Source organism: Cervus elaphus, chromosome 18 (genome assembly GCF_910594005.1).
Source record: "Cervus elaphus chromosome 18, mCerEla1.1, whole genome shotgun sequence".
In the NCBI taxonomy this organism is placed as follows: domain Eukaryota; kingdom Metazoa; phylum Chordata; class Mammalia; order Artiodactyla; family Cervidae; genus Cervus; species Cervus elaphus.
The window spans coordinates 98,298,205-98,311,216 of NC_057832.1; the positions used below are offsets into that span (position 1 = coordinate 98,298,205).

The 13,012-nt window shown below is 43.1% G+C and overlaps 1 protein-coding gene across 1 annotated transcript in view; it reads left to right on the forward strand.

The window, feature by feature from the left end:
• SND1 (staphylococcal nuclease and tudor domain containing 1) overlaps positions 1-13,012 on the forward strand; it is a 411,141-nt gene that overhangs the window by 144,811 nt on the left and 253,318 nt on the right. Inside the window, exon 11 of the mRNA XM_043873509.1 lies at positions 4,869-4,958. Within this exon, the coding sequence (XP_043729444.1) occupies positions 4,869-4,958 (90 nt within the window). The remainder of the gene's footprint in view (positions 1-4,868; positions 4,959-13,012) is intronic.

The window sequence follows — 13,012 nt, forward strand, 5'->3', positions numbered from 1 at the left end:
TATCACATACTTGCTTTCCATAGGAACTGTGCCTATCATTTCTTCCCTCTAATACCAGAAACCGAAACCCCTTCTTTTCACCCTGCTTCCTCTGCCAGCTGCCACATAATGTCTTTGTGTTTTGTAGCCGAACTTTGTGAAGTATCACAGCTCTTCCCATGCCCAGTTCCCGTCAGGCTTTCCTACTGCTTCACCATAATTAATCTTGCCAAGTTACGGATGACCCACACTTAGCTTAATCCAAGTGGATCTTAGTCACTTGCCTTGTGCATTGACGCAGCTGGTCTTTTCCTCCTCAGTTCACTTTTTTTCCTTGACTTGGACGTAACATTGGTCCTTTGTCCTGCTGAGATCACTGATTGCTTCTTCTCAGTCTCCTGTTGTTCATTCCTTCACTTATTCCTTACAATTTAATGTTAAAATGCCCCAGTCCTCTGTGCTTCTCAGTCTCTTCGCTTTAAGTACCACCTATATGCTAACCAATCCCAAATGTAACTTACCAGCTCAGAGCTTTTCTCCAAACCCACACTGCCCACTCAACACCTCAGCTTGAGAGTTCAGCGTGCTCATAGTCGAACTCCTGTTCTTCCCCCACTCCCTCTGCCTGTGGTCTTCCTCATCTCAGGTGATGACCCCGCCACCCCACCAGGTATTCCTTTACCTTTGCTCATGTTTGACTTCTCCCTTTTTTCTCTTCTCACATTCCATCTACCTGCTTTCAGAATATCCCCAGATTCTAACCACTTCTTACTCTCTCACTGCTCCTTCTTGATGTAACCTGCCATCATTTCCCATCCGAGGTTAATGCCATTATCTCCTAATCAGTCTTCCTTTGTTTTCTCCTTTCTTTGCTTTAGTGTCTGTCCTGAGCACAGTGGCCAAAGTAATTCCTTTAGATGTTAAATCAGACGCGTCTTTGTCTGTTGTTCTTCCCTCTTGCTCTGTGCTGTAGCCACAGTGATGCCTCTGCTGTTCCTTCAACCCACCAGACATCTTCTAACTCGAGGCCTTTGCATTGGCTGTCCTCTCTGCCTTCCTTCAGATGACTGCATACCTCTTTTGAGTCTGTTAAAATGTAATGTGATAAGGGTAGGCCTCACTGAGAAGTTAATGCCTGTGGCTCAGTATTCCAGTTCTCTCTCACCTGGGTCTACCTTTTTCTCTATCCGTTTCACTTTTCAGCTACTGAATCTGTGCTTTGGCCCGTCGGTTTGTTCATGATGCCTTTTCAGTAAAGAACTCTAAAATTTTACTGGAGTCACATTTATCAATCTTTTCATGGTTTGTGTTTATTCAGCCTTGTTTTAAGAACTCCTCCAGGATCCTTGGGTTCTGTAAAATTTTTGGCTACAGCTTTTTGGCTGCAAGATGGGCTGGATAAAATTTAGGCCTGAGATGGGGCTGAGAATAAAGATCTTGATTAGTGTGTGTTAGTCACTTAGTTGTGTTAGGGATCCCTTCTGTTTCCTCCAGATGAGTGTTGACCAGAGACCTCATTTTAGGAAGGTAAGATCCTGAGTGTGGGGGAGGATGCCAGGCATGTCTTTGGATGCTGAGATGCTGATATTGGGCTTCTTTCCCCAGCCACGAAGAGGTAAAATGATTGAAGTTATCTATAATGCGAGTCATTGCCAGGCTTACATACAGAGTCACTTCCCAGGATGAACAGTGATTACAGCACATATTGGTTTGTGTATTATCCGCCCACCAGAAAAATCAAGCATTCTTTTCTATTTTTATTTATTTATTTATTTTTTAGAAAAAGCATTTCCATGTAGATTAGAATCTAAACTAGACAGTCCATTTTAACAGGCAAGATTCAGCTAAAGTCTTGTTTTCTCAGAATACATTCCATACCTCAATTGCCTCTTAGAGATTTCAAAGGCTTTTATGTACCTGGTAATTTGGAGGAATTGCTTTTATTTTGTAGTTTCTTAGGGACTTCTAATATCTCTCTTGTAAGATGTTTACAGATGTCAATAGCTACTAGATCTGAAGGGTTAGAGTAACAAGATCATTCTGTTTTCACTTGTGATACCTTGTTTTCTGCTTGTGCTATTAGTTCTTTCCTAGGTTCATGAGAGACATATAATCAGACTCAAGTTGCCCTGTTTTTTATTGGGATGTTTGATGTACTGTTTTCTTCTTTTGAGAGTGTCTTGGCTCAGCCCAGTTCTGTCGAGCACCTTTCATGTTGAGGCTGCTGTGTTCACACATTTAGGTGTGTCTCATCCCATGGCCCTTATTTAAAACGCTTGTTGAAGCTGTTTCTTACCACTCCTCGTTTTAGAGTTCCAGTCAAGTGACCTTGCCTTTAACCTCGGTGGCGTTTTAGAATAAGTAGGGTTAGCTTCTGATACCGGGTTCTATGGTATATCCTAAGGCTGTAGAAGGTAAATTTTGGTGGTTTTAAGTCATTAAAAAAAGCAAATGTTCACTTAGTAACCACATACCACCTCTCCGAGTAGATTGCCCTCCCTGTATTGCTAGGGGAATAATATGAATCCATTGGGACCGGTTTGCTCCTGATGGCCGATTCTGATAATCATTGATTTTTGTCTTTATTTAAAATTCTGTTCGTTAGTGACACCTAGTATCTTCTGTCTAGCAATCTTTCTTACACTATCAATAGTGCTGTCATAAACTCTTACTTTAGGGCTTCTCAATAGTGACCCACTATAAGGAAAACTCAGTGTTAGGTTATTTCTTTAAAGAAGTTCATGTTTAGGGCTATACTTATTAGGCAGGAGACATGCCACCATATGACTTTGATCAGAGTTTAGAAATCCCCGTTGTTCCTGTGTAGATTCTCACACCTCAACTTGCAAAAGGGGTAAAGACTCACCTTCAATTCTGAAGGTGTCTTCACTTCTTTGAGGAGCACTGCAGTGATCCTGCTGCCTTTATTTATTTTTTAACCCAGAGAAATGAGAAGACAGTTGGTATATTTGAAGCTCAAACTCAAAGAATTGTGCATATTCTCGGTGATATCAGTGAACTGAATGTTTAAGTGATGTGTTCTGGAGGCCAAGTCTTGCTTTGGGTCTAGGGGGAGACCTCTATCTTGATGCCTTTGACTTCAGAATTGTCATTAGGATGAAAATGATAAGTGTTCTTAATTTGAGTGTAGTTGGCTGCTTAAGAGAACGTAATTTGAATACTGTAAGTACAGCATGAGTTACCTAGAGATCTTGTTGTGTCAGTTGTGTAAGAGATGGCAAAGCAAACTTGAGCCCAAGTGGACTAATCATACAGAATGGGAAGCAATGACATGGCATCTGGGTTGGAAGTTAATTGCTTAATTTTCTCTTTTTTTCTGATTTTTTTTCCCTCCAAATATCTGTTCGTACAGTCCTATTCCTCTAGCATACTTGTTCTCGTATATCATTCTGCGTATTTCTTTTGTTACTACCTCCAAGTATTTGAATATATACTATAAGGGAGGTACTATATATTTGGGTCTGGGGTCACAGAGGACAACAGATAGGAACAGGGTTTCTGTTCTCATGGAACTCAAGGGGCTAGCAGGAGAGAAGCATTAGTCATACCAACCAATCTAGTCAGCGTCTCCCAGTTTCTTATTCACATGGTCTAGTCCTGCATACTGGAGAAGGCAATGGCACCCCACTCCAATACTCTTGCCTGGAAAATCCCATGGAGGGAGGAGCCTGGTAGGCTGCAGTCCATGGGGTCGCTAAGAGTCGGAGACGACTCAGCGACTTCACTTTCACTTTTCACTTCCATTCATTGGAGAAGGAAATGGCAACCCACTCCAGTGTTGTTGCCTGGAGAATCCCAGGGATGGGGGAGCCTGGTGGGCTGCCGTCTGTGGTGTTGCACAGAGTCGGACACGACTGAAGCGACTTAGTAGCAGTCCTGCCTACCCTGTTCTACCCCACCCCCAAACTTCTTAGGTTCCTTCTCCTTTATCCCCTCTGCCCATTCTCCTGTCAGTTGCTGTTAATTCATTTCTTAAACTAGTTCTCATGTCTCTCAAGGTCCTGTCACTTCCCAGTTCTGTTGCCTTTATCTAGACCCTCTCTGTTCATCTCAGTTGTTTTACTCAAAGCACCTCTTTTGGGGGCAGTCTGAGCTCTAAGAAATAACGAAGGGAGGGATTGATTGCGTTATTTATGTGTTGAGATACTGTTTGTTCCTGCCTCTCTACTTGTGCTTGTCTTGCTTTTTTCCCCATCTCTAGTTTTCTTCCTAGTTCATTCCTATCCTGCAAACTCATGTTAAGTCCCACCTTGTCAATGAAACATCTCCCGATTACTTCTTTCTTTCCACTTCCCTGAATTCTAATAGCACTTACTCCCTCATCTGTATCACATAATTCAGCACTTATTCAAAACTGCTTCATGTTACTTCACAGTTACAGGATTTCTTCTATTATTATTGTTAGGTTACAAGGATTTTAAGTCCAGGATTATAACATACATTTACATTGTGCTTTGTCTGGGGCTAATAGTTGGTATGTGCTTAATAAAGGCTTATGGAGTAATAGAATGAGATTTATAGTATATCTAAAAATATTAGAAGGGCCCTGATAACTCAGTGAACTGCTTTTATGTTGCAGTTTATATAGCTATTTCCCTGTTGATGAACATTTAGGTTGTTTCCTGTTGTGTAAACAATTCATTGCTTATTTTTGAGCCTGTCATTTGTGAAAGATAATTTTGTTCCCTGTAAAGCAACCAAATTCTTAATCACTCACTGTGTATCCAGCAGTTATTCAATATTTGTGATACTGGAAGATAGAGCCTCCTTCAGGTGCATTGTCTGTATCTTGTGCTCTTGGCTGTGTTCCTGTGTCAGTTTTTGCTTTGATTTCCCATTCCTGATGTGATATTTTATTTTGCTTTAAGGATAAGAACAAGAAACTCCGTCCCCTCTATGACATTCCATACATGTTTGAAGCCCGGGAATTTCTGCGGAAGAAGCTCATTGGGAAGAAGGTAAGTGATGACAGAAACCTATTTGCGAATAGTTGTGTGTTGTTTTAAGCTGGGCCCTTGTGACGGAATCCCAGAGACCAGCAGATAGATGACTTGCCTCCCCCAAGTCAAGCGATTTTGCTGTGATAGAAAGAGAGGCGTGCCTCTGTCTCAGGAAGTGACATCCCTCGGGAGAAGTCTAAAATTGGGGCCCTGACCACAGTGTGATTGCCAAGGCGCTCACGGCGAGTTCTTTCCAGGGTCCAGGCTCAATTCCAGTTTCAGTAATTGCATATTGCCCTGAGCTCCATTCACTTGGCTCTCTACTTCTCTCTAGCCACCTCCATTAAAAGTTGGGGCTGTGGGATTTGCTGGGGAAAGAATGTGGCTGCTCTGTACTGCCTTCCCTATTTCTGTGGAGAAGAGGGGGCCTGCCTTGGTGGGGAAGAGAGCATGGTTTCCTGGTGGTTCTTGGGGAGACTTTCTGGTGGAGCCCAGAGGCCCTCAGAGGGCATTTCCTTGGGTTGTCGGAGCAGAATGTTCTAGGAGCTGCAGAACTTGCCGTTCTGTCGAGTGGATCATTAACCTCTGACCTCCTGCTGACTTCCCTTGACCTCCCCACCCTGCCTGTGCCGGGCATTTCTTTGTGTCCTGACTATAGAGAGGGAATGAGTTGGGAGTATTTCCTTCAGTAATTGAAAGTTGTGGAGAAGAACTATGATTTGTCTTCTTACTCCTTACTTTGTTTTGGTGGGAATTCTCCCAGGAAAATGTTATGTTTTTGGCCAGCTTTGGTTGTGGGTTCAGAAAGGTCAGGCCATTTGGTTCTAAGTCTGGCTTCAGCAAGTTGAAGCCATATTAGCATTCTTTACCTCCATGCAGGTTTTTAAATGATGGGAGTTGTGAGAGTTTTGTCAAAGTAGTGTAAAAATAAATATAAATATAAGCCATTTTATTATATACCATAGTCACTAGAATGATAAATTATAACAAGAGATTTTGAAGCTGGGCATAAGATGAAATTGCTAATTTTGAGGTAGAGACACCAAACTGGATTCCCTAACATGAGTATTAAATCTCCTCAGGTTCCTTCAGAAAATAGGCTCATTTGTCATTGTATAAAACTTGACAGAATGTTGTATTCATTCATGAAGTGTAGTGCGAATGATGGCTTTAAGCCTCTTTCAATTTCTAGATCTCCTGTTATCTGATCGAATGTCTAACATCTCTATTTCACCAAGTTGATACCATATCACTCATTTACTGGCTCATAAACAATGGCATAGAGACAAGCACGGAATCCCATTCCCTACCCCGCCAGCCCCCGTACGTACGCGTATCTATTGAAATCCATCCAAGAATCACATTGAAAGGGGTGGCAGTGCGTAGTCACTTCGTGGGCAGCCAGTTGTGTGGTCTGTGTTAAGGCTTCCACCTGCTTGGTTTGAATATTGCCCTCCCGATTCGATTCTGCTTCATCTCTGGGAGCATAGATCACAGCTCAGGGTAGCAGCTGCTGAATGGTTTTAGGTTAGTCCAGGGCCCTGCTCTCAAACACTGTGTGCCTACTGGGCCTTTGTGAAGTCCTCCGTCTCAGGATAAAAGAACTAACCTCCGGTGTCCGATTTGGTGGCGATTCTTAAGCAATTAGTCTCCTTCTTGGTGGGAGAAACCTCATTTACTGGTGCCTCTGCATCAGAGTTGATTGGATTCTGTTGTGCTGAGCCCAAGTTTTGTCCCCCACGGTGACACTGTATAAATGATGAATACTGTATCCCCGCATAGGGAGAAGGACGCAGCTCAGCTCTGCTGGGCTAGAACATTCCTGATGCAAACTGCTTTTCCTGACTCGCCACCTGAAACCACTTGCCTGTCTTCTGGGCCCATCAGTTGCAACAGCAAACACCCATGTGCTCTGGAGTCTGGGAGCAGACAGGGCAGTGGCTGCCTCAAGGGGATAGCCCGCACATCATCACACATTTCTGCCAATTCCCTTCAGACCTCTGCAGCTGTTGAGAGCAGCATGTAGTGATTAAGAGGCACCGAGAGGGTGCATGCGGGCCTGTGTGTGCCCGTGTGCACAGAAGCTGATTAGGGCTGCCTGTCACAGCTTAAGCAAGATAATGGAGGTAAAAATCATCTTCTCTGCCCAGACTATTATTTGACCATCCCAGAGAGTCTATAATAAGACAGTTTGGAGGGATTTCTAGAATGCAGAGAAATAAGATTGAAGGTGAAGCGGTGCAGTGCTTTGTTAGGTTCAGTGGCCTCCATTTCAGTTATGGAAATGCACTTTGGTTCACTCCCCAGATTTAATTCTGGCTAATGCCTTAAAAAGTAACCAGGCACCTCTCTGAGTCTTGGTTTTATCATTTGTGAGCTGGGAATATTATTTGCCTTTCCTCTCATGGATGAGAATCCAGCATAAAACTAGTCATTCATGTTTTTCCAGGTGCCTATTAAGATTTTGTTTTGTTTAATGATACTGATTTCATGTAGAATCTGGCATAGCCTGACTTTTTCAGGTGAGGTCAAGAGGTGTGAATCGGTGGGCAACTAATTTGCCCTTGCCCAGATTTGGGTGTTGTTACCCTGATACCCACTTCCACAAAATGAATATGCACTTATGTTAGAGTATATATTTGTGTGCGTGTTTGTGTTTTGTGTGGTTTGAGGAAGAGGTAGAATACGTGTATATCCTGGAAGAGTTTCAGAAGCTGTCTGAATTGCCACACTGCCTGGTCGAATGCCCTCCCCATCCCCTGTTTACCATCTGCCATCTGTGCATTCACTCAGATTTGACTCAGGGAATATGCATGGAGGAGAGAACTGTCTTACTAATTTCTTCTGAGGTTCTTCATGGTCCCAGTGTACTGGACACATGGAATCCTTGGTAACTTCAGCATGTCCTGTAGTTTTCCAGAATGTCATCCTTACTTTGTGTAAGATGATGAGATTGTGATGCTCTTCTAAGAGAACCAGAGCTACAGTCCTGTTGTGATCGCAAGAACAGCTTCTTTCTCTGTGTATTTTTTTTCCTTAATATTTAGAGACTGTCAGCCCTGGGAAAGGAAGAGTTTGTATGTCTAAGTCATTTTGCTCCAGTGGAATAAGGTGATGGTAGCTGGGAATCTTCACTGGGAATTTTCCACAGCTATTTCATAGAATCTCTAAATATTTTTTAATCTGTTTAATACAGCATTTACAAATGACATGTGAATCACTGTAACTTCTATCCCTTGATTGTGGAATTTTTGTCACCATGGGAACCATTGCATTCAAAGTTGTAACTTGTTTGGACCATTGAAGGGTCATAAATGGTGGATGAAGTGAAATTCCAAAAAGTAATGAAGCTTCAGCCCTGGCAGTAGGAAGATGCTCAGTCCAGACTGTCCTGTCTCTAGAAATTCTACCCCTACCCCGACCCTCCACCAGTTCATCTAGTCCCTAAAGATTTTACCACTGTTTTTGTTGAATAAGTAAATTGGGGAATGAGGCTCCTTTGTAAACCAGTAGCTGACTTTGTGTGCTTTTTATGTCATTAAATTTTGTTCTGTAAACTATGCAGACTGTTTTTAGGCACTCGAAATTAGGTAGTTTTCTTGATAAATGCAGACATTTGGAAAGTTATTGGGCTATAAATTAGGGAATTATTGCTTTAGATTGTTCTTTTTTTGGAAGCCTATTTTACTTGAGGGTCATGCTTTTTGGGGGTATGGAGCTTTTGGGGGGTGGGTGGGAATGATTTCCGTGTGTGCCAGACTTAACAATTCCAGCAGGTTCAAGACCGAACCTCATGAAAAATCTGTTCTCACTTTTTAGAATGGTTGGTGTAGTATGTAAACGATATTATCTCTATTCTGAGTTAATGTGCTTTTATGAGCCAGGCTGGCAACCCAGGCACAGTTAATAGCCTTGCTTCTCTGGGATAAAATATTCTGAATGTCTAAGTCGACTATAGAAGATAGAGCTCATTTGTTCTTTGGTGGCTACCTGTGTGTGATTTTCATGCCATCCCAATATGTATGTAGCATGAACTAAAGACTTGTTTTTTAACAGGACTTCATATAATGCTCATTTTAGCTTAAAAAGTTAAGAGCTGTCATTTATTGAGTTGTTTCTTCCTGGTAAACACTGGATTTTGTTTTCACTTTTTAAAATCTTCACCTCTGCCCTGAAAGATATATGTATCATTCCTATTTTATAGACATGGAAACCGAAACTTACCCCAGATGTCCATGCTTTTAATGATGATTCTGATGATAAAGGGCATCCGGAAAGGCCTGCTTTTCCTGTTGTGTGTACTGACTGATGTGAAGATGGCCAGGGTCGGGGTGCTTTGGGGGTACGACCGTTCTTGTGTATGACACCCTACCTGCTGTGAGAAGTTGATTCTCTGCCGCCACAGCATACTTGTCCACAGATAGCCGCAGGTGGTCAGAGCACCAGGGATCAACCCTCTGAATGCCTTCAGCCCTCTAGACATTATCTCATGAGTCTTTGAGATGTCCCTGTGAAATGATGTTTCCTCAGATTGCTCCTCCGAGAAGCCCGTGTCAGATTACATGATCTTCTTCAGTTCCACAGACAATGTGAGGTCATAACAAACAGTGTTAAGCCAGTGTGGAGCTCGTTTTACTTTCTCTGCCATCTCCTGGCAGAGGTGAGGCTTCTGGGAGAAGGGAAAGGGCAGGTTACTTCTTTTTTTTTTAATCTTCGGCAGGGCCCCTCCCCGCCCCAGGTTGAGGAACACACTCAGTGCTCCAGCCCCTGTGTGAGCCCTGGACCCTGAGGAGACCCCGGGTAGCCTTCTCAGCCGAAGCAGCACTCGCCCTAGCCGGTGGGTGCTCTGCAAGGGCGTGGGGCTTCCTTGAGAATTCATTCACTTTTCTCACAGGCTGCGTCGCAAATATACTTTTGCTGTATGTTAACTTAATCCCCTGTGTTAAGTACAGAGCTGGCAGTCTGGGGATTCTTGTTCTTAATTACCTCTGATGCAGTTTAGCTTGGTTTTTATAAACATTTCCTTTGTCATCTCCACATTTTTCACTTCATATTAATGTGATTCACTCACGCCATGGAAAAGTCCTCTACATTAATGATCAAAACAGGCCCTAGGGTTGTGAATGCATTGTGATTTAAATTGACAGGTTTATGCGAGGTTGCTTGTCCTTGCCTTCTCAGTGCCAGCTGTTACCATCAGTGTGGCTGTAAATTTTTTGAATAAATGGCTGAAGATATTCACCAAATCGAGATGTTTTGAATTGGCTCGTGTTTTCTGACCATGCCTTTTCCGAGTAAGACTTCTCCCACTTAGACGGGACGGGAGCATGTCAGTGCACCACTGGAGACCAAGGGTCACTGGAGATGCCATTGACCTCTTGGCTGGACTCATCAGCTCTCTTGTCTGGTGTAGGTAATTAACAGAAATGACTGTAGAGTTTCTGGAAACTCAGTTGTTCCCAGCAAGGTAGCATTCTCCTGGCTGCCACTTGAGAGCTTTCTTGAGGAGGTTTTGGTTTTGTTCTATCTGTAGGTGGGGCAGAGCACCTCTGTGCTTTAGGGACCGTCAGGGTGTTGAGCTGAGCACGTAGCTCTTTGGTGAAGTGTGGTATTTGTATGAAGTATATTCTTATGCCTTCTTCAGAAAGGACATCTTATATAAATGAAGAAACCAGAAATTGAAACTGCATTCCTGGAAATTTCTTCTGTAGGCTCACCTGTGGGAAATGGTTTATTAGGCACCAGGATCCTCAAGATCTCCTGTCTCTGGGTACTGTTAGACCTTACTTGGTTTAGAGACCTTCTTCCCTGGACTCCCAGGTTGCTTGTAGGTTCTGGTAAGAGTCCTCACCTTTATAACTGATTCTCAATTGGCTTGTCTTAAGCCACCCACTCCTGATCTTTTCAACCAAGATTCTGAAATATCGTCCTTGGGGCTGGAACTTTCCATGCCTGTTCTCTGCAAACAGGGCTTTTATTTTAGGGGGAGATTTGTGCTGAATCAGCTCAGCTGTGTTTGGGGGTAGGGAGAGGACAGGCTTTTTTTCCCTACTTTAAAAATAACCCTTATGTGCCAAAAAACCCTATAAAATGTGCTGAATTGCAAATCTTCCAACTTCCTATACCTCCTGGTTTACAGCGAATAGCTTCTTTGGAGCTTGGGCTCAGTGATAATGTATAGAATATCTTACAGTGTGTGGAAGAGAGTAAAGTGAGACTACCCAGACGTGCTCTGTTGGGAAGCAAACCCAACTCTTGTTATCTTTTCTCACAATATTTTTTCCCTAGTAGTTTCATCTTCTAAGGGTTTGTGTAGGGATAGTACATATAAATTTTCCAGGAAGAAAGGTTTTGGTATATTTGCAAAATCAGACATCATTCCAAAGTAGTGAGTCCAAATTTTAGGCATAGACTCTTTAGGATTTCTTTCTGTGGCCTCTGTTTTTGATGTGTCCAGAAAGTTAGGCTAATATTTCCAGTTGCTTGAGTATCTTTCCTAAGGACATGAACAACTTGTGGGTGTACAAAAGGGTAGTATGAACAATTGTCTGGTTCTAAGGTGGAAATTCCTCCAATTCGTTACAGTTGGGTGACTCAAGTGGTGTCTTAGGGCTTCATAATTGAGGTCATACGGTTGTGAACTCAAAGGCTATGCACTCCTTGTTTTAATGCATTTAAAATCTGAGCAAAGGTTTTTGTTCTTACTGAATCAAGGTCTTTTGTTGATACCTAGAACTGCCTTCTTGCTTCCATTGACTAGTTATCTTTCCTCTGGCAAGCTTTCAGATATTCCTGTGTGTGTGCACAGTAATGTCTGACTCTCTGAGACCCCATGGACTGTAGCTCACCGGGCTTCTCTGTCCATGGGATTCTCTAGGCAAGAATACTGGAATGGGTTGCCATGCCCTCCTCCAGGGGATCTTCCTGGTCCAGGGATCGAACCTGCATCTCTTAGGTCTCCTGCATTGGCAGGCCGATAAGCACTGCAGTTCTACCCTATAAGGACTGCTGGCGTGGACAGTCTTTCCTGGTGATTTCATGATGATTGGTGTAGTGGGCTGAGTAGTGTCCCCTTAGAATTCATGTCCTTTTGGAACCTCAGAATGTGACTTTATTTGGAAATAGTTTTTAAAGATGTGATGGGTTACAGTGAGATCCTACTGGTTTAGGGTAAGGTCAAAACCCAAAGATCCATGCTCTCATCAGAAGAGGGTAAGACACAGACGGAAGGGCATAGGACAGTGGAGATGGAGATGGAAGTGACGCAGAAGGGGCTAAGCCATGGAATGGCAGGGGGAGTGCCAGGAGCCCCCAGAAGCTGGGAAGAGGCTAGGATTTCAAACCCGAAGCTTCCCAGATTGTTACAGTCAGTTTCATTGTAAGCCAACCAGTTTGTGGTGCTTGGTTACAGCAACCCTAGCAAAGTAAAACAGTGAAAATGTAGGTTAGCCTCTTTATCTATCTGTCCAGTTGATTCCTGACTGGAGTTCTCATTCTTTAGTTTTGTACTTTAGTGATAAGCTCCTTTGAAAAGTAATCCATCAGTTGGGGTTTTATGTTGATGTTCTTTCACCTCTGACCCTCTGCCTGTCTTGTATTTCTTGCATTTTTTCTTTCCTTCCTTTCTTCTCCCAGGCTTTAATGCCTGTGATCTCCAGACCAGCTGACAGTTGATACAGAATAACCAATACTTGGGCTTCCCTGGTGTCTCAGTGGTAAAGAATCCATCTGCCAATGCAGGAGATGTGGGTTTGATCCCTGATCAGGGAAGATCTCTGGAGAAGGAAATGGCAACCCACTCCAGTATTCTTGCCTGGAGAACCCCATGGACAGAGGAGCCTGGCAGGCTACCCTCCCTGAGGTTGCAAAAGTCAGATACAACTTAGTGACTGAAAGATGACTACAACAACCATTACTTGAGCACATTTCTAGTGTTGTTGGCAGGCTCACCCGAAGACTTCTGCCTTGTTTCCCTTTCTTGAAGAATGAGTGCCGATGTCTACTTAAGAAGGCTGCTGTAGTCACAGGGCTTCCATCATTTCGACTTTGATCATTAGCATTTTGAAATATGG